Below are 23293 nucleotides of genomic sequence, written 5' to 3' on the forward strand. Positions count from 1 at the left end.
CTAATTCAGTGATCAATTTAGTGAACAAACCCTTGGTTGAATTACTTAACTAATTGAAGATTTGCTGAACTTACTAATACAAATAGTTGCGCCAATGAAGCCAGTGATCCAGTAAATGACTATAATGACTTCAAGGATCTACTAGTTGCACAGTTCCCTTTTTGAGCCCTTACCGAAATCACTACAGTGAAAAGAAAGCCAAAAGAAAACACTGGAATATGTAATGATCTCCATCACAGCAAACACTCAAGAGAATGAATAAAAAAGCTGCTAACAGAACCACAAGCTCATGAAAAGTGAGGTTACTAGACATAACACCACCTGATGTTTTACTTGATACATGTGTAGTGAGAACACCTTCTGTCTGTCAGACAAATGACTGGTGTACCTGGGAACATGGCATGATTGCAATATTGGATGCACAGAATTAATACGGTACTTGAAAATAATTAGTATTTTCTATTCAAGAACAACAAAAGAAAATGTAAACCAGCTTGAATTTGTGAAAGAATGCTCTCTTTCAAAATTTGAGGACCTACAACCTAGAATTGTTAAAGATGATCAATTATATGCAATGTATGCATAAAATCCAATATTAAACTTATTGCTATAAAAATTCAAGAAAAATACAACTTCAAAACATGATGATCATACTTCCACAAAAAAATAAATCTTTCATGACTATAATGACAAACCATATTACAACAAAGAAAAAAATTTACCAAAAAATAATCAGCCTACTTAATTCTTTTGATTTTTATACTTATTGTATGTGCACTGATGACCACATTATATAACCTGTGTTCTGGTATAAATTATGCACTCAAAAATTAGTATTCAATTTAACATTTACTGACAACCAATGACCAGTTACAGTAGTTATATGTAACTTGTGCTCAAAATGGCTACATTAACTTCAAAGCACAGGATAATTTTATAATTTGATAACTACTAGCAAGCATTTCCAGGAAAAATGGAATTCTAACCTATTAAATATCAAAGAAATTCTAAAAACTGAATTATATCAATAATGATTGAGATCCCCATTTTTTAAAAATCTAGTTCAAGCAATCATACAAAAATATAATTGAAACAACACATGCAACCTATACTTTAGATAAAATTAATTTCTTTGACTTCTGTACTGGCAGATAAACTTATATGCTACTGAAGCTTCCATGTACAGTTATTTTACTAATGAAATACTACAAAGGATTACAGTAGGTGGTATAACTGGCAGCTTTCTAAAAAAAGGAATACAGTTAACCTATATTCAACATATCAAAGTAAAAAATATTCTAGATCGAGGAGCAAGCTTTTCCTTCATTATAAATTCTACAACTGAAAAATACTCTTAAGTACAGTAGTAATAAATACAACAATAATACTGAATTAAATATTGATCCAATATTTACTTTAGAGCCATTTTACAGTTGTAACCTAAATTTGCACTTGTTACCAGCCATGTCGTCATGGGAGGAAGCACTTACATAACCATATTATAATTGGATGATAGTTAATAGATCAGACAACTGTCCACAGGAACAGCCAGTCAGCTACAAGTTTGCACATACCCTGAATGGGGCCCCAGTAAGTAATACAATTTCATAAATGGATCTTAACCCTGATATTTGTGTCAAGACCCTACTTGCTACTTAGAACAATATTTTTAATTCTTCAACAAGCACATATTCAAGCTCATTACTTCATGTGACCTTACTATTGGTTCTTGTTCAGAGTTACTGTGGAGTATTTTTTTTATTCTATGTAAAATACTGAAATTCATCTTAAAAGACACAGGGAGTCCCAGCATGCCCTTTGAAGTAGGTTTGTCATCTGCACTGGTTGTGAGAAATATTAAGAACTGTTGATCAGTCTTATGTTCTTATTCCTGACGGCCAAACCAATAGCTTAAGGTAGCCAGGCATCTGTGGGTGAACTGTTGTGACTGATGCTCAACAACCCTGGCTGCCTGTAAGCAAAGCCCTGGGCAACCAAGTCATGACGACTACGGTAACTTGGCGGTCATACATTTGAGGATGGATGTGAAGCAATTGTTGCATGTGCCAGATGGATGTTTGAAGTTAAATAGTACCACAAAAGCTAAGGAGCAAGTTCAGCACTCTACTGTGGATGACAGTGCATGTGGATGAATTCTTTATAGTTGAGGTTGAACCATCGTTGAAGACCAAGGATCAATGGAAAAACTGATGTAGTAACCTAAATGCTCTAAGGGTACAACATTTTGTTAATGACCAAGGTGGGATTCATTGCCTAAACTAATGAATATCTGGTTGTGAGCATGACTGAACATTAGTGGCTTTACTCAATTAACGTGTCCTCTCAATAAATCAAGAAAATAGAGCAAGCCACATAATGGCCACAGCTATGATGAGTTTCCAAGTTTCCTTCTGCATCACTCAATTACCCTTTTAATTTGGATAATATCCCATTCAGTAATTGCATATGGCACTACATCTTCAGCTGGGTGATTTACGGTATGAAATCACCCATGGCTTTAAACCTTATGAGGGTGCTTGGCAACAAACAACCTATCAAACAAAGATTCAAGTGTGCTAAACTTATCTCCGGCAAAGCCATAGAGGGTTTTCTTGGAATGCTAATTCTCATGTCTACATTAAACAAAAATAAGTTTTCATAAATGCTTATGATCCCAATGTATTGCGATGCTTTCTCCATGGATGATGGCCAATTTTCTTCTAAAAAATATTTCTCTTATTGTACTTGAAAAACTTTATGATAGAAAACTTTTCGTAATTATCTATACATTAGTCTATCTTTAACATGATTCTATAACTATGGAATAAATAAAAGCTCTGTTTGTATTGAACAATTCTAAATACCTACCTAACAAGAAAGTCTTTGCTACAATTCTAAATACCTATCTAACAAGAAAGTCTCTGCTAACAGCGAACATTTCTGTGAACTCGCTTTCATTTGTATCCCTCTTTGCAAAACCCAGCAGTTTAATAAAATACTACTGAACTCTGAATTGGCTTCACAGGTAATAAAGAAAATTACCAGAAAAATAAATAAGGTGATTTCTCTGTTGAATGTTCCAAAACATTTTATGGACTTGTTTATAGAGTAATATTTAGATCATAGATCTCCACCTTCACTTGACTACCTAAAATTGACATCTTATACATTAACAAATAATTCCAGTATGATCTGAAACCACCTTGGCTTCTTGAAGAAAATATAAAACACGTGAGGGGGTACTACTTTTCCCAAATGAGGGAATACTACTTTTCATACCTGAACTATGCAGGTTAATTTTTGGTGAAATTCAATCTTATAACTTCTGCAGAAAGTTGGTTTCTACATATCGTAAGTTATAAGCGATGAAGTATTTTTTGAAAACAATTTGCATGCACCAAGTTATCATTTTAAACCAATAAACTGGTAAGAACACTACAAGTAAAAACTGTATGCTTAAATATATCCCATCAACATTTGCTAATTTTTTTTCTAAAAAAATAGACTTCAAGAAATTTCATACAGAATAACACAATGTAAACTGTTTTTAAGAAACAGTATCTAACATAGTAAGTTCCTCTGAAAAATACTGTGCTTGGGGAAAATATTCTAATAGTAAAAGCCTTTTGAAACTACTTTTGGAGAATACAGGTAATTTAATACAGGTATTTAGAATTTCTAAGAACCCTAACCTTTCCTTTACATGTGTCAACTGAAATAATTTCCTTAACTCCTGACAAACTGTGGTAACGAAAGATGAAGAAGCTTCTGCAAGGAAATCTGCCAGAGATGGCAAAGCATACATGAGGAAATATAACGAAATGATTGAAATTGCTCGGAACATAGTAAACCTACAATGCAAAGAAACTTTTTCTGCATCTGTTACAACTGACTACATAATTAATTATGTAGGTAATTTAACCAGCTCACCATAATTGCAAACTGAAACTCCAATGACAAAAGACTGCAGAGGGTAGCAAAACACATCATACCACACATACAGCACAGCTACAACTGGCCAAATAAACTCACACAATATTTTCCTTTTCACACATTCGACTACCTTGAGTACACCTCCGTTTCCTCCTCCTCATCTTCTGAATCTGATAACAGTGGTACTTTGGAATAGTTTTCATTATGATGAGAGGTCATGCTCTGCTGAGGCACAGGTTTTGTTGGGTAAACTGCCTTTAAGACAACATGTAAAGTAATGCCTATGATGCATAACACCAACCCAGCCTGAAAAGATGGAAACACATATTTGTTATTACACTGAGATATAAAGGCCTTCATAACTAGACCAGTTACAGTACTAGCTAGAATAACACCATCTGCTACACTATCACCACCAGCTACACTAATATTTAAAGTTATTATTCAACTCCGATGAAAATAGAACAAAAACTCAAGAATAAGTCTCCAATGAGTAAATCATGTAAACATGGGGCAAACATAAAAATGAGACAGTCCAAAATGAACATGATAAGACTAGAGTGGAGACTTATTTTCAAATTTGCCAACCAAATTTCATTTGGCAATTCCTTTTTCAAAGCACTCTTATTAGTGTTTCTTCTCAAATAGGTTATAATTCTGGCTAATAGCCAATTATGATTTTCAGTCTCCTGTTTTCATAAAATCTCTATTAAGGAACATTTTCAATTACTCTCATATACACAATAAACTGTATTTTTTATATAACAGAATTACCTAAATACTGTACTTGTAATGTACTATGTAGAAACACCAAGTCATAAACCTTTCATACACACATGGTAAAGTACCTAAAAGCAAAGGGCAAAGTCTGTAACAAATAAATATTTACGATATTTACAAAACTGTATGTTAACACTTTGTCATAATTAAGGGGATAATCAAATTTACTAAAAATTAAGCTTTCTCATTAATCATGACTAGTATTTTCATACTTTTATAAAAATTTCAATAATTCATTTATTAAATATATGTTTATTTAATAAATCCTTGAGTATGTGTATATTAAGGATTTATAACCAAAAAGTGGTCCCATACTGTATTACATAATCTCAATAAGGTTGTATACAATTATTATTCCTACGTAAATGAGCTATGATACTGTAATGTGCACTTCCACTTATATCATGTTTACATAATTTTTATTTTCAGATGATTATATTGTCTTTATACATATGCCTGCACAAGCCTTGTTGGGTTTATTATGATCTTAATCTTATTTTGGCTATTAATCGTGAAAATAGGTACAACAGTGGATGTGTAAATGAGCCATTGTGTAACCTATCAAATAATTTTTATTTATGATACTGTACTGCTCTCTTCTACTCAAAAAATATTCTCTCATCCTCATAACTCTTTTTATATTATTCTTTGCTTTCCCATGTCTTATATCATGCACTGTACTTCATAATTTTATATTTCCTTCATAATTTACTCATATCTCTGACAGTCTATTGTTATAATTCACAGCTCTGATGTCCAAGTTACTCCATTCATTCCTCTTTTCCCTACTTTCATGTTTTTCCCTCCTGATATATTCATTATCATCCTTACCATATTAACACTAGAAAGATGCTCATCGTCTATGTAGACTGCCAACGAAAGAGTAATGATTTCTTTTGCTACGCCAGATATTGAAAACGTTAGTGATGATGTGTAACAGACTACCAAATACTCAGAAACCTGAAATATAAAAATGATACACATAAACCAAAGTTACTTCATTCCATCATACCCAAAAATAATTAGACATACAATTTCAAGGTTTATATTTACACATTTTTATGGATACCTGGTGTACCTCTGACATACTTTTAAGAACATGTTAACTATTCAAAAACCAAAAATCTTATACCCAAAACCCATGGAGACAGACACCAAGGGGGAGGATATTAACTTTGCTGTTTTGTCCACTCCCTATTACAGACTCAAAATACAACTCTCAAGGTGAGTCCTGACAATACCAGTTGCCTTGTGGTAAGAACAAGCCCTTTACAATAAAATAAATACATGAATTAAAACCCCCTTCTTAACAGACTGTTGAAAAAAAGGTTGGATAGAAGAATATCACCTTTATGTGTGATTTTTTATGCAATGGCCATACTGTACTTTATTTTCACTTTACAAGTATGTCATTGGAAGACTACTTGCTAATTGGAAAAATATTAAATGGAATATTCATAAAAAGAAAGCAGTTAGTGTTTTTAAAATTAGGCTCGGTATAATGCCATGTTATCTAGTCGCAAGAGAACTATGCTTTAGCATGATTCTTTGCTGGTTATCAAACAGAATAGTTCAGCCACAATCTCTAAGCCTTTGAGGGAAGTGATTTTTTTTATTAGTATTCAATCTCTTTGAAAACTGATTGTTTGAATACTAATGCATCATTTGAAATAACCTAATTCACAGTCTTCTTGAATTCTAGACACTCCATCCTTGAATACCAATTAGAAAATTGCACGCCTGAAGACCTTGGGTCTCAATTATGTTAAAACCTCATTTTTCTTGTAGTCCAGATTAGAGATGCAAAAAAAGGAGCAGGGTTGGGAGGTAGGACATAATTGTAAAAGAACCTCAAATAAGCCTATTGGAATGAAGAGGCTGTTTAAGAGCTCATGGACTTGAGATCAACAAAGAACACAATGCTTTAAAGGTCAGGATTAGTATATGTAGGCTCAAAACCAAGTACATTTGTAGGTCACAGAGACAGTAACTAGGAAAGCAGAGGGCTGTACTCAACAGAACCAGAGATTGCTAAATCTCAGCAGCTTGCAACTAAAAGGGAGAGAGCATGATCAAATGAATGAGTCTACTTATCTGAAGCTGCAGTGAGACATCCTTATTTCCATGCTCAAAGGATTTAAAATCAAATGTACAACACCACGAACTCCATAAGCAAAGGATGAACGTGTCGGGGAGAACTGATTGTGTGATGCTGCGAATCACTACCACTTAACATCTTCCCTGAAACTGAAGAGGATAAAGAAGAAAAACAATTTTCGAACTTCAGGGGGAAACCTTTAGAAAGGGTAAATTGTGCCTGCAACTTCAGCCACCTCTGTTGGCTCTCTGAAAGGGTTTCCTGATGGTGAGATCTGCAACTGTGGGACCCCTAATTCCAAAGAAGTGAGGAAGTGATCTTAACAGGGCTGCCAACAACATAGCTGCAAGGTTTACATGTCATATGCAAGCTGGATCACCTTCAATTGAAGAAGCAAACCTCTCTGGGCATCATGAAATCACTTAAGTCAAATATGGTGCAGAAACATCTCCTATGGAACAGTTTGTCGGTGGCTTTGCACCTATAAGCTACATGTCTGGCTTTGTCTTAGAGCAAAACAGATGGAAGCACTAGCACCATGGTTTGATTTATCAGCCAAACACACCAGTACTTTCCCTTTGAAGAATAGGATAGATCAACTAAGATGATGTGTCCCACGGTGGTGAGATATCTGAAGGCCACAGTCCTTCCTGTTTATTTATATGAAGATATGTTTGGAAGGTAGCCAGAACTTTTTAAGTTCCTATTCCAGAGGATACTTCTTGACTGGATAACCTCCTGTCCTGAACATTGACTATCTCAGCTATGAGGAAGGTTGAAGATATGCAGCTCTCATTTCATTCCTACACCCATTACTTATAATCAATAGCAGTCACGAAAAATGTACATAAAACATGCCTATGGTAGAATTATAATACAATATGTTCTTAATCAAATGATCAGACACCTAAAATTGATCAGAGATATGCAAAATTATAAATCCTAAGAAAGCTAATGCTTTGAGCTTTCTAATACAGTTTGAAACACTATTTTAAATGCAAATGGTCAATATGAGAAAGTGACAAAATCTTCCTAATTTAAGAGATAGCATCAAAGATCATGGGTGTTTACTGCCCATCTATACAAATAAATCAGTCAAATAAAAAAGAATAAATTTGTCAGGCAAAACCTTGTTTCCCTAATCACTTCAATCAGCAGTCTGCTAGCCACAAACTTACTCTGTTGACAATGTTTATTCTCACTACCTTGTATACAGTATAGCTATTTTCAATCAATGGTGTTATTTGTCAAGCGAGTAACTTGTTTCACATGATCTGGAAATAGACTTAATTGGCAAAAACACGAAATAACTACTTTAAAACAATAATTACCTCCATACAAAATGCCAAAACAGCTCCAAACATTACCCTGCCCCACATATACATTGCCTCTGAAGAAACTTTAAATCGGAATCCATATTCACTTGCTGCTATTGAAGTACCTGGAAGTTCAAGACAAATTATATTATATAATACTGTAGTCGCTTGCACAATAACACTGCAGCATTGAATTTTGGAAATACAATAACAGTATTCATAAGAAGCACTTGTGAACATTACTAAACGATAACTGGGTAACACTGATAATTTCTTGTAGGATTTTAAATCAATTAGAAAGGAGCTTATCTATTCAAAGTTCACCAGAATACTTACCTTCCATTATAATAGCTAAAGGGAGAAGAGAGACTGTCATCCATGGCTGAATATGATAAACCATGTCAATTGGATTACTCAGCCCCAGCTCAGACTTTTGCATAACAAGCTGTGATAACGTCCAACGAAGACCACTGCAAATTTATGAAAAAAGTTATGGCAATGAATGACTTTAGGTATCCAGTAATGCACATGTGCTTACAATATCAAGATACCATTTTCCCCAAAATATTTCAATCCAACTTACCTCAGTGAAGATGCTATAAGTACTAAGATGAATCCAAATAAATTGAATTGTGTATATTTATAGGTGAAAAGGAAGAGCCCACCAGCAATGAGTACAACCAATACAACAACACTCCATCTCTGAAAAAAAAAAATTTAATATTCATTAACTTCAATAAAATTCCTGCTTAAAAATCTCAGTAATATTAAAAATGTTAAAATCTGCAATACATAATGCTGTAAAAACAACTGCCTTCTGGAAGGATATAAAATGGTACTCTACAAAAGAGGCAATGGTCTGCATTACCAAAATACTGAAATGGACTTAAAATCAGGAGCCAAACATCTAGACATTGTTGACTCTCAATCCTGAAATGCCAGCTACTTTCTAAACACTAAAGATTTCAGCAGTTCATATCACTGCATAACAAACAACAGGATAAAACCAGCCAACCAGAATATTAGCTTGGTCAGCACCATGTGGCACACCCAAAAACAAGTGATGTATCATCTAATAGGACATTTTCACTCCTAACTTTACATAACCATCTTCTTTCAAGTCAAGACATGAGTTCATAAGCAAAAGATTTTGCAAGGTAGTCTCTCCACTCAGGATACATGTTCAAAGGCAGATACTTCATGAGGAAGAAGCAAAAACAATGTTTTATGTTAACTTCTTGTTTTTGGAATGAAGCACATTTTTTTACTACTTATTTTGTGTTTAGTGTGCTTTTGACCATTACTGCTGGTGCAGCCAACTTGTTTTTTTTGACTTCTCCTACCCCTATGACATTAAGGATGCAGTGTCCTACTCCAGATGGTGCCTCCTGGCTAATAAATTCTAACATAAGCTGCCCAATCTCAACTACAAAGCAATGTCCTGGCCTGGCCAAGGATAGGCCCTATCTCTGACTTAATTTTCTAATGTACCTGTACACGAAAATATTTCTTCTTTTGGCTCTACAGTACTTCACAACTGCACATCTTTAGTGTTAACTTTTTTACCAGTTTTAAACTGTAACAGTTTTCTTCATTCTCTACAAACTTATCTACATTCTTATTTCTTTTGGCTACTTAGTTTTTGGACAATATTACCACAAGAATTAAACATTCTGAATTAAACATGGTGATATTTTTTTTTATTCTTTTCCAGGTTTCACCAGTTAGTAAGTTGAAAGTTTAATCCAATATTATAACTGCTGCCCATTCAAGTTAGTAATACCTGTATTATTAAATTTTTCTAGAGGTAGTCAGAATACATCAGTAAACATACAGCCTAAAACTTTGATTTTTTTAGGATATCTGGTCATTAGAATTTATACTATTAAGGTTCTGCTGTTCTTCCACAATGGCAGAAAGTATAAATACAGTATCAGTCATACTGGATTTTACAAGTCACACCATCATATACCTTCAATTAAGAATTTTTAAAAGAAGATTGAAGGGAATCAGTGAATACAAGTAGTTCCACATACTAAATTCTGCCTTTTGTTACATATACTACACCTAAAACAAAAAATCATCATAAGTGTTTGGAATCAACTCTTCTTTATACAATCTGTTGATTATTAATAAAATCTTTTAGCATTATGCAAAATTACCACATTGTAGAACAAAAGTTTACTTTTCATAAAATTACCTATACAGTATGTTATTGTGTTAAACAATCCTCAACAGACTTATAAACGATCAGGAACTCAAATATCCATAATCTTCTTTATCAATATAGTAACCACCCTACTTATGAACATTCAAGTGCCAAACATTCACAGATATGAACAGACAATGTCACAAGTTCAAATTTTGCTCTGCGCAACTATTCTGCTGGTAAGAATTTTTCCAAACAACAGAACACGAGGAAAAAGAAGAACCCGTTACTTTAACTCCTTCCCTCTTTATCCAGAGTATTCTCATGATTAACTACCATGTATTCTTCTTACAATCACAAAATTACTCGTTCATGCTTGTAAAATATTCCTACTTATTTCTATCTTCCCAATTTAACTCGTTCTGCGATGAATTCCAAATTTCTATATTGCCTCTCCCGATAGGAAACTTTTAGTACGTATTTTTTTCAACAGATGGCAGTGCGAATTGTTTATTTATGAACTTCCAATGCCAGACACTGCTCCTGCAAAATTCTCTCCAAGTTCATAACCATCAAAGTGTAGAAAAAATACTAAATTTTGAATGTTGCATGAATCTAAATTTTACTTTTTTCTACCTTTGTAGCATCCAAAGTAATTCTTTATAATACTCCATGATTGAAAATGCAGTAACCATCTACAAAACTTATGCACTACATATTAAAAATCAACTTACAAACAATTCACGATATGAATGGCCATAGGGAACATAACTTGTTCAAAATTAGGGTGGTGACTGTACTATCTAAGATATTAAAATTAAACTTTATAGAAGAGAAAGCAACCTTACCATTTCTTCTAATTTGAAGGCAATAGCAAAAATAAGAATGAATAACAAAGCTGTCGACTTAGACATAGTGTACCTGTAGAGAAAAAAAAATTGTAAACAATAAAAAATTATCTTATGTTTGTTACAACAATTATTCTCAGGACCATTCACTCATATTACACAAATGCAGTATGTACCAGTAGTAATTGCTATTCATACTCACAGCGCTACTGTAACAAATTCTAGTGACCACTGAGAAAGACCAATATCAATTCCTGCTGCAGCCCCTGGGGGCAATACCCTTTTCCAGTATACATCCCAAGTGAGGGAAACTCTTGGAATACCAGTTATATAAGTATAGGTTAACCGACATAGTCCAGCTAATACAAATTTCATAAAAAGGTGTACTATCACAACAGTTAACGGGAACTTGAAAACCTGGAAAAAAAAGAACAATAAGTTTTATGCTTCATGATTAAGCTGAAAAATCTAAGATTTATAAAATCATTTTACAGGTTCAGGTCATTTGAAAAATGTTTTACATAAGCCCGAGCTGCTATCTAGCATAATTTGTAAGTCACTTTGATTATCAATTACAGTACTAAAGGGGTGAGTCCCACAACAAGGTATATGGAGATGAGCAAAAGATGAGAGAGGAAATTTAAAAAATGACTGAAGTTATTACACAGAGTAAGATGTTACTTATAGTAAATGAAACACTCTACAGGCACTGTAAAATAGCTGTCTTTTGAGTCCACAAGAGATCAAGAAGAGCCATTAAATAACCTAGTCATATTCAAGGCCATACAGAAGATCAACTGTAAGCAATTAACAGACATCACTTGCCTTGACTTTGGTGGAATACTAGAGATGGCTAGAACTTATCCTTAGATGTCTAAACACATCTAATTAAAGAATGTCCAATGAGGCAAATTAACTGATACTTGATTTAAAATTATAAATACATCAGACTTCTAAGCTTATTCAATTCTCTACAACAATGGAAACCATGATCAGTTATCAAATGTCTCATTATCTACAAACTCCAATGTCCTAATGATCACCTTGCTTTTGATAATTAATATTACAAATTAATTCAACGAGGCTACTGAGTTACTTTTCTATACCCATAGGGCTTGTCTAAAGGATTTGATCTTAGGTACAATAAAAAAGTTAGACAGTTGAGAAAGAAGAGACAAAAGAAAAAAAATGGATGACAAGTAAGACATACACTATAAAACTTGGACTTAAAGAAATCTCTCGTCTGGGACTTACGAGCTTTCTGTTGAGGCCACAACTTTAAGAATACAGGATAAGCAAAGATCTCCTTTCTCCAATAAGCTATACTAAGGAAAAGAGGTTGTGAAGCTTGCATACTATGTTGATGTTAAAGTTAGCAGGAAGATGGCCTTGAGTGTGCCACTCCTGTCTGAAGCGTCCCTCAGGGGCTCATATGGTACCAGAACGAGGCTACTACAGAGCACAAGGGTCACTTCTCTCTCATTGGACATGCTATATGATCTTCAGCTGTGAAGTGCAAGTGACGCCAGAGACTGGGGGTACCTCAACATATGGGGCTGTGGAAGCAGTGTGGCCCATAAGGGTATCTCTAACAGTCCCTCAACAAGAAGATTCAACAAATTAAGATACTGCTCAGCTTGTGACAATTGAGGAGCCACCAGGAACATCATGCAACAGGGCATGACCAATTTATGGTTGACTATTGGGGAATGGAATGGAATATAAAATTTAGGCCAAGGGCCAAGTGCTGGGACCTATGGTTGACTACTCAACAAATTAGACTGAATGGGAATGGAATGGAATATAAAATTTAGGCCAAAGGCCAAGTGCTGGGACCTATTAGGTCACCCAGCACTGAAAGTGAAATTGAGAGTAAAAAAGTTTTAAAGGTGTAACAGGAAGAAAACCTCACAGTTGCACTGTGAAACAATTGTTAGGTAAGGGTGGAAAGCAAGATAGAAGAAAGAGAATATGAACAAAGGTACAGTAAAAGGAATGAAAAGGGTTGCAGGTAGGGGTCAAAGGGATACTGCAAAGAACTTTAAGTAATGCCAACAGTGCACGGCACGAGGTGCACTGATAGCACTAACCCCCCTATCAGACAGACTGAATGAGGAAAGGTGTACCCATGGGAGCAGAAAGGCATACTCCATCACAGTTCATGGGTCCAGCATGAGAAAGAACAGCACCAGGAACTTTCTATTAAGCAATGTTGCATGCAGGGATCAGAGATGAAGGGGATCTTTGGAAGTGGGTCACAAAGAATGGGGGGATATTACCCTCAAAAGATACTGAAGCCAATTTCTTAAATTGCTTCCACTTCAACCCATACTTCTTCCATCGAAAAGATGAAAAAATAAAAAACTCAATGAAATGTGGAGGTGGCTTCCATTCCTGACCTTTGCAAAACAGATAAAAAGAATGAGAATCTATGTTCATGGGTGGCATAAACGGTCCATACAGTCACACCCTAAACACCTTGGCTAATCATACTTCCTACAATGAGAATCAGCCATTATCATGCACACAATTACAAACATGGTCAAGATGAAAATCACACTTGTCCAAAAAAAAAGTCAGAAAATGGAAGCAATACAATCTCTTCCACAGAAGCCATTACAGAGTCCAGCAGCAGCAGAGGCTTTACAGCAGTGCAACCCAAGAAAAAGCAAGTACCAACAACCTACTGAGTGGGTGATATCCCCACCACCTCGCTTGCTTCCTGTTAGTTAACTTCTGGTTTGTATTTCATAAGAAAAAACAAAGGTTTGTAAATAATTATGAGCATAATATACTATTCTTACAGATATCTTACCTTAAATAATTGTTTCTGGTAAAATGTGAGTTCTATAGAACATGTGTAGTAAACAAGAATAAGAACCAAAGTTCTGCAAAGATTAAGTAGAACTTGGCATAGTCTTTTGCCACCACGACGGCGACCCAATCGTCCCTCCGACACCTCCAGCCCACTCATAACACCTGAAATGAAAAGAATATACATATAATTAAGCTTTCTTAAGATGAATTTTAAAAATGCTGTTTTTCATGACATGAAATGTGGAAATTATTTAAAAGTTTGCAAACTTATGGAAATGCACCCAATGGACAACTTCAGTCCTATGGCAAGCCATTTTCTTGGAACCAGGTAATGCTACTTGGCTATAATCATATTCTACCTCCACTAAGGCTAAGTTGTAGTCAATTCATTATTTTTTATACCCATATGACAGGTTAGGTTATGGCATCCCAGTAAATAGTTAAGCTACACTACAGTGAATATAAGCCTACAGTATTAACTTTAGGCTATATTAGGTGAGTTATAGGCTATATTAGGTGAGTTATGAGCAGTACCCAACACATCATGCCCAGCTAACTAAGCTAACAGCTTAAACTATAGAACAACTCCGCATGGCTTATTACCTTGGATACTGAGACTTCCTATACTTTTAGTGTTGCTGACAAAGGTGGTGGTGTTTATTGGAGGTCAATTATTATTAGCTTCACTTCTTTACTGGGGACCCTTTGGGAACAGGGGGTTTTGGGTGGGGTAAAACACAGGTCGAGGGAATGGACAATGCCATTGTCATCATGGCCACCCTGGAATGGTTCTGTGCACATGCAAGGCATATGGGAGCCACATGTTCTAGAAGGGATTGGCTAAGGAAGCTTATTATAAAAGGTCCTTACTAACCTAACCGTGTTACTTAGCTGGGGGGCTTCTGGTGAAGGAAACATCACTTTTTACCAAAAGTTCCCCTATAACACTGAGCATGGGCGATAGTGCTCCAGGATGGCCAGCATACAATAACATATCAGTTCTGAGGTTAATTACAGTCGACCACCAAAAAATAACAGTAAATTCTTGATAAGCAACCAAAATACTATAGAGAAACTCAATTTTCAAGGTAATAAGCCCTGCAGAATTATACTATAGTTATACCGGTTAAAAATCTAATAAAGCAAAGAACTAAAGTAAAATCAATAACATGAAGCTAGTCTATAAAATTTAGAATCAATAATCTTCTCTCATCTATAGTCTACTAGGCTAAGTCAAGACTTCATGGAAATAAGCACAGGGTATAAAAGGCTTGCCTAGAGCATGCCATTATTATTCTAGCAACTTTCCCAGTTTAAGCTGGCCTGTACCAGCCTAATGAGAGTTAATATTCACAGAAGCAATATCCGAGTCGTTAAGAAACCGAGGTTGGTTAGGCTAAATGAGGCATTAGCCTACCTGTAAAAGTGCAGAAGAGGTTTGCAAGTTATTTTCATTTGCCATAGCCACCTTAAATGCAGACTGAATACATTTCAACACGGGTACATCCTATCCTAACTTTCCCTTAACCTAACATTAGAGTGCTAGCCTATGCCTTGACTGGCACAGGGGGCTTGGACGCCACAGAAACCCCAACGTGACATCGAGTATAGCAGAATGATGGGTCCGTAACTATTTCGCAATATTATAAGGCACAGTCTTGAGATAGGATAGTTAGCCAACCGTAGACTTGGCTACATCCTGTCAACCGTAGGACACCGACAGCCTGCATGTGATTTTGCTCTCCTTCCTGATAGGAAAGTTATACTTCATGCTTTCCCCTTTTTACAGAAAGCGACAGTATTCATGAAATTCCCTAACGGCCTTAATAAATGTCATTTGCGAACCCAGACCTTACCGTCAATGATGTTCGATTTGAATGACAACCTACAGATGGGGAAAATTGAAGATGTTGACACTTGTCTTGTTTACATTGACTGAACAGCGGGAGCGTTCTCTATGATCTCGGTTACCAGGATTTCCCTGCGTAGAGGCTGTCCTACTCATCAGTGTACGCCATTAAATTTTCGAGGATTTTTTAAAAAACAATACTAAAACTGACAGATATATATATTTAGTACTGCAATATTCTGTTACAGAGTAATTAAAACTGATCGACATGAGTTGTACCCAAATATATCTATGCATAAGAAAACAGCTACAATAAATGTCACCATTTCCTGTTACACTTCTTGGGATAGGAACATTTGACTGACAATTCTCTATCATCACAGCGTTTTGTCATTGTATTGTCTGTCTGTATTTTCTACTGGGTGTAGTGCTTTGTGTATTGTCATGTGACTAGTTCCTAAAAATAAGTAAGACAACAGAGAACTAAATTGTTAAATCGTTATAATTATGACAAAAATGTTTAAAATCTTGAAAAAGCCCCAACAGGCAACGAGTAGCTTACGTGGTGCACAGGTGTGAAGTTCATTACACATCTGGTTAACTTGGGTTTTGTTGCCCTCTCATGATCACATGCAGCTTTTTATTTTGTAGTCAGAAAGTTTATTCTAGAGATAGAACGATAATATACTTCTCATACTTCATCCCCTTTCTACAACTAATACTAATACTGTACTAATATCCGTTTCCACTGCATTAAAATAATGAATAAAGGAATAGCCTCTCCGTTGGTTTTTAGAATATGCTGAAACTATTAAACGCATTTTGTGCTTAAATGATAACAGGGCAATACCTGGCATTATTCTTTTATACTGTACAGTATCAGAATTCTGCTCTTGAGCTCGCGTGTACAGACATGCGCGCACACAAACATACACACAAACATACACACACACATATATACAGTATATATATATATATATATATATATATATATATATATATATATATATATATATATATATATATATATATATATATATATATATATATATATATATATATATATATATATATATATATATATATATATTTTTACAGGTGTCCATGAAGTCTCTTTACAAATTAAAAATATTTTACAAAAGCCATTGATGAGATATCTTGATCAGATGTGTTCTATGTACTCAGCAGTTATCAAAGTTTTTAATCATATTGCACTTGTGTATTTCAGGTACCCCTTTGATGAAAGAGGTACTGTTAAATGAACCCCTAAAATTTGGCTACTCCTCAAGAAAACGTACAAGGTGTGTCCTGGTTTACTGAAACAAAATCGGATACGCAGACTCGGCAAAATTACAGAACTAAGTATGGAAGAGATCCACCGTCGCGTCCGTCAGTTCGTGCATGGCACAAGAAATTTATGAAGACAGGGACAGTATCGGATAAAGGGAGGAGTGGACGACCAAGAACATCTGAGGAAAACATCGATTGTGTAAGACAAGCCTTTGATCATTCTCCTACAAAGTCCATTTGTACTGCTGCCAAGTTCAACAGTGCACAAAGTCCTACACAAGAACTTGTACGCTTACAAAGTGCAACTCATACAGACACCCGAACCAAATTATAAATTAAGACAAAAGGAGTTTGCAGTTAACATGCAAAAAGGAATTTCTGGGGATGAAACATTCCTCAACCGAGTTTGTTTTAGTGTTGAGGCAACCTTTTATGTTTCAGGGAAACTGAACACACATAATGTGAGAATCTGGGGATCAGATCAACACCATGTGACTAGGGAACTTTACTGAGACAGTCCAAAGGTGAATGTGTGGTGTGGGATCATGTGCAATCGAATCACTAGTCGATTCTTCTTCAACAAGACATCAACTACTGCAGATGTTTATCTTGACCTTTTGGCTGAATATGTGGCACCACAACTAGAGGACCTTCAACCAACTATCATTTTCCCGCAAGATGGTGCACCAAAAAATTGGGGACTGCATGTTCGTGGGTTCAAACATTTCCAGACCGGTGGATTGGAAGGGATGGCCCAATTCCAGGGCCAACTCGTTCACCAGATATCACTCCCCTTTCTATGGGGTTATGTTAAAGGAATCGTGTATCGAACAAAGATACATGACATCACTGATCTCAAGCAAAAGATCACTGATGCCATTGCCACCACTGATGAGGCTATGCTACAGAGAACATGGCAAGAAATTGAGTACCATCTTGATGTTCTTCATATGTGTCCATATAAAGGTGTATTAAACGAGGCATAAAAACTTCAATATCTACTCCTCATTTTGTAATAATTTCCACATATTTGTCTGTTCAATTGCTTTTGTAATATTTTTTTAAATTTTAAAGAGACTTTATGGAGACCCTGTATATATATATATATATATATATATATATATATATATATATATATATATATATATATATATATATATATGTGTGTGTGTGTGTGTGTGTGTGTGTGAATTTATGTCACTTATACACGAGTGACATTTTTCATATTCACAAATATTACGCCACAAATATCGCTGACATCCAGTTTGTTACACCTTGGGTATAACTTAAACCCAAGGGGAATTATAAATGATAATTGATTCGTCCCTGGCAGGATTTCAACCGACGCCTGACTTAGAAACAACATAGACAGTGACTTAGACCACCTAGTTAGCCTCTCGTGATGGCTGGGTGGTGTAAGTCAGTGTCTATCGTTGTTTCTGAACTATAGGCATCGGTTAGAATCCTAACGTCGGGTGGGGGGAGCATTTATCAACTGTAATTCCTCTTGGTTGTAAGTTATTCTAAGGTTTAGCGAACTGGATATTAAACGATGCTTGGGGCGTGATATTTTATATTTATATATATTATATATATATATATATATATATATATATATATATATATATATATATATATATATATATATATATATAAATATAATAAGGAAATATTGCTCTGACTTCTGTTTATTACAATAGCTGTGATTTATTTTCTTGGCTGTACTAATGAGTTCTTATTTTCATATATTTCACAGATATAACCACTCGAAATTCAATCACGCAAGGCCGTTTCTATGATCTCCTCATGAATATCACACGTATCTGAATGTTTTCCATTGTAATCTGACAGTGATCTATGAAGTGCTCTTCATGGGCCTTTTAAACTTTTAAAGTGTGTTTGTTTCAGTGTTCTGAATTTAGATTTCGCATTAATCATTAAACATAACACATCAGACACTTGATGACTAGACTCACTGACCTTTATTCCTTCACATATCTTTAATGAGTGGCTGTAATTTAGTTAGAACTTTCCTCATTTTTAGGGGCATGAGATTAACAAGCATTAAATACTCTACCATTTGTAATACTTTTGATTATGATTTCGTCAACACGCTTATGGCTTTCGCTTGTTCTACTCACACACACACACACACACACACAGAAACATGAGAATATCAAAAGAGCACTGTTCTTTACAAGAGCAAATTATGGAATGAGCAACCTAATCACGTAGCTGATTAGCTGGAACTTCGAAATTTCAAACTTGGTGCAAATATTTTTTTTTTTTTTTTGTTAAGCAGGCAAACATGAGTTTCACTTCATGGTTTACGTATTATTTGATTTATTTCCCTCTTTATTTTCCTCAATTATTTTAATTTGTTATATTTCTTTTATAGTTTACTCTTTACTTTTCAAATTCATTTCCAGTTTAGTAGGCCATTAGGCTTAAAGCATTCTGCTTTTCCACCTTGTGTTACAGCCCAGCAGAGTATCTGTAACAGTTTTAAACGCTCAGCTAGCTCCCTTTTTAATACCCCATTTCAGTCTCGCCCAGAGCAATCAATTAGGACATTTATCTGATCACTCAGGTAGCAGTTGACTTTCAATCTCTTATATGCCTTTCACAAAGAGTTGCCAAAGCTTGCAAGATCCACGTCTGACGGTATCTTAGCTAACTCATTTATCCAGCGGGTGACTCACTCTTGGAGAATCTGGACGATAACTCCATGTAGCCTCGACTGCCAGGTTGGCAGGATGGCTGGACAGGCAAGACGTACGTCGCAACAATTCGAGTTCCGCAGAGGTGCAGTTTACTTCTCCTTGGAATCAAAAGATAAATAGCAGGTCACTGCTACCTCACAGGTCACCGGTGAAATTAATGACTGGCATCCCAGCTAAGCTCGTTAGTTACGTTATAAAAATTAACATGCCCCAAAATCTAACTAAGAAAAATACTTAAAAAGGCAACAGGTCTGGAACAAATGATAATTTTTGTTATATTCTGACTGTATCAAATTCTTTTTGAATAACAGAGACGAAAAAGATTTATACGTGGTATTTCATGAGTTTGAACTTGGCACCTTAATCTCTGGGGAAAGCCGAGGTCATTCTTTCCTGGGTCGAACAAAATACAGATGATAAGCGTCCAGGAGGGGAGGAAGGGACCGAGAGGAGACTGATAGGTACTGACGTCTGTCCAACATCACAAATGATTCTTTACGTAAGCCTCTCCGTTGCATCGCAGAGAAAAATATAATGTTTTAGGCTGCTATTCGCTGGAAGGTGTCTCGGGAGGAGAATCTCAAATGCTGTTACCTGCCGCAAGTGCTGCCTAAATTTTTGGAAGGTCGGTTAAGGAGATTCGCGCTCGCAGGTATGAATCAGGTCGTTGATAGTGCATGCAGCCCAGGCTATAGTTAACGGCCATTATTGATTCTATGCCGACAGTTCAAAACTAACGAACAAACTAAAGATATTATCACTGGATGTTAATTATCTGGCGTGACAATAACAGTCACTGACAACAAAGTCCTCGAAGGGAGTTAGGGCCTTGCTGGAGTGTTGCATCAATAAATGGAGGTAAAGATTTTGGTAAAGAGATGATGACAGACAGCTTTCTTGAAAACAAACCGGGAAAGATTCAAGCAACACAGTAATTCGTTACTGTTAGACTTAGGGACAATCTAACAAGCAAGCATTAGAAATGCTATTTGGACTTAAAAGAAATAAAGTGTAAGTACAGGAAAGAAAGTAGGGCATACGTCAAAGTGTCACACTTGGCTCCAAGATATTATCGCCAAGTTTTCCTTGACGAATATTCTTTGCTCGAGTGATTTTTCAAATCGAAAAGATAAAAAAAATTATTTAGTATTTTTCCGTGCTTTGTGCAATATCCATGAAACATGAATAATGTTTTCATAAAGTAGTTTAGGATGGAGAGACAGAGTGAGAGGAATGCTGCATTATCTTCTAAAACTGCAGTTACAGTAGATGAAGCTAAAGACTAGCCAAGTTTTTAAATGCACTTAGTTTGTAAACAGACATTAATAATTTTTTTTAAGAATGTTTGATTACTGAAGCGAAAAGATGAATGCCACAAAGTTTAAGCAGACCTGAAGAATCATACCAAACAAGTCTTTACACTACAAAGCTCTGTTGCCAAAAGAATTATATTTATGCATGCATACATACACACATGAATATGCCATTAAAATCTATCACACGCTCTCTGTTCACAGCTCTCAAACGGGATTTTCTGGTTAGTAATACTGATATTAAGGGCCAAACCGAAGAGTTTAAATTCTACTGGCGACCTGAGCTTGCGTCTGTAAGCAGAGACTTCTCCGGAACTTAAAAATAGAAAAAAAAATAATAAGAAAAGGCCATGGGCCATAACACCAGTAAACTAAAGTTTGTTGCAGATCCGGATTTGGTGGGAGAACACTAATGTTATTGAATTGATAGGCACTCGACAGAGCACTCGCTAGTTAAAGGAAACTTTGATGCCCAAGGAGGAACCATTGCTGACGCGGAAGTCGGCGTGAAAATTTCTGCGGTTCCTATTTTCGCTTTATCTGTTTATCGAGTCATTTTATGTCGCTCAGGATCATAATAGTAATCATTATAGTAAATAGTGGAGACTATTGATTTTAGTTCTCTTGAATCAGCCATTGAGGACAGAACGATGACTCCGCAACCACTGGGTGGCGGTTCCCTTGTAAAGTCACCACATCGGCGCCAGCGTAGTGTTTAGGCGGCGCCATTAATTGGGATGGTAAACTTCTACAGGCGGTTCATCGCCGGGATCGCGCACACCACGGCCCCCCTGACGGAAGTCCTAAAAGGCCAACCGAAGTCCCTGTCTTGGGGACCCAGCCAGCAGCAGGCCTTTTCCTTGACGAAGGCTGCCCTCGCCAAGGCAACCGCCTTGGCACACCAGGATCCCAAGGCCCCCCTCCAGCTGGCGACAGACGCCAGTAACGTCGCCTGCGGTGCTGTTCTGGAGCAAATCATCAACGGCGCCCACCAGCCCATCGCCTTCTTCAGCAAGAAGTTCAATCCCGCAGAGACCCGCTACAGCACCTTCGACAGGGAACTCTGAGCGATGTACCGCGCAGTTCGGCACTTCAAGTTCCTCCTGGAGGGGACGCCCTTCACAATCTTCACAGACCATCAGCCACTGGTTCACGCCTTCACGAAGCAGGGGACGCATGGTCTTCAGACAACAGCGCCACCTCTCAGCCATAGCCGAATTTACTTGTTCCGTCAGGTACCTCCCGGCAAGAAAAATCCCGTAGCAGACGCCCTCCAGAGTCGAGTTGAACGCAGTGCAGCTTGGTGTAGATTACCAGGACCTTGCCAGAGAACAGGCCGCTGACCCAGAAACCCCAGCATTACCGCCATCACGTCCCTCAAGTGGCGGGACGTGACCCTCGCCCCCGAAGGCCCCAGCCTGCTCTGCGACATCAGCACAGGTCAGCCCCGCCCTTTGGTTCCAGCCTCATGCCGCCGCCAGGTATTCGACATAATTCACGGCCTCTCACCCCTCCGGCAGGACCACGCCAAACTGCTTTCAAAAAGTTCGTCTGGCACGGGTGCAAAAGGACGCCACGGCCTGGGTAAAACAGTGCCTGCAGTGCCAGACCAGTAAGGTGGGTCGTCACGCGCAGTCGGGGTAGGCGAGTTCCCACAGCCAGGGCGCCGCTTCGGCCACATCCACATCGACGTCGTCGGGCCCCTTCCCCATCAGGCGGATCCAGATACCTCCTGACGGTGGTAGACCGTTCGACGAGGTGGCCCAGCCACATCCATGCAAGAAGCCACCGCCAGCGGCGTGCGCGAGGCCCTGCTCTCCAGTTGGGTTAGCCTCTTGGCGTCCCGGACCACATCACAACTGACAGGGCCCCGCCTTCCTCTCCGAGTTGTGGTCTGCCCTGGCTCAACTGCTGGGAACCACGCACCACACCACCACAGCGTACAACCCAGCGGCCAACGGCCTGGTCGAACAGTTCCACAGGTCCCTAAAGTCATCCCTCATGGCCGCTGCACCGCCGAGGACTGGAAATATCAGCTGCCGCGGGTCCTCCTTGGGTTGAGAACCGCCCCAGAGCCAAAGGCACCCCATCTGCAGCCGAACAAACCTGGGAACCCCTCGTGGTGCGGGAGAGCTCGTGACGGATGAACGCCACTCCCCATCACTGCAGAGGCTCCG

The 23293-nt window shown here is 37.2% G+C and overlaps 1 protein-coding gene across 5 annotated transcripts in view; it reads right to left on the reverse strand.

Annotated features, from left to right (window-relative positions):
- Window positions 1–754: 754 nt before the first annotated feature.
- LOC136846019 (solute carrier family 35 member C2) overlaps window positions 755–23293 on the reverse strand; it is a 36524-nt gene continuing 13985 nt past the window's right edge. For 4 of the 5 annotated variants that reach the window (XM_067116639.1, XM_067116640.1, XM_067116642.1 and 1 more), the window contains 8 exons: window positions 13940–14103; window positions 11327–11541; window positions 11125–11197; window positions 8711–8829; window positions 8464–8597; window positions 8143–8252; window positions 5545–5673; window positions 755–4239 (listed from right to left, as the gene is read on the reverse strand). In XM_067116639.1, coding sequence (XP_066972740.1) covers window positions 4060–4239; window positions 5545–5673; window positions 8143–8252; window positions 8464–8597; window positions 8711–8829; window positions 11125–11197; window positions 11327–11541; window positions 13940–14103 — 1124 coding nt within the window. In that variant the 3' untranslated portion in view covers window positions 755–4059. Of the gene's footprint in view, window positions 4240–5544; window positions 5674–8142; window positions 8253–8463; window positions 8598–8710; window positions 8830–11124; window positions 11198–11326; window positions 11542–13939; window positions 14104–15797; window positions 15925–23293 lie in introns of those variants that run through there. The other variant, XM_067116644.1, reaches the window with a different exon arrangement.

Source organism: Macrobrachium rosenbergii, chromosome 14 (genome assembly GCF_040412425.1).
Source record: "Macrobrachium rosenbergii isolate ZJJX-2024 chromosome 14, ASM4041242v1, whole genome shotgun sequence".
In the NCBI taxonomy this organism is placed as follows: Eukaryota; Metazoa; Arthropoda; class Malacostraca; order Decapoda; family Palaemonidae; genus Macrobrachium; species Macrobrachium rosenbergii.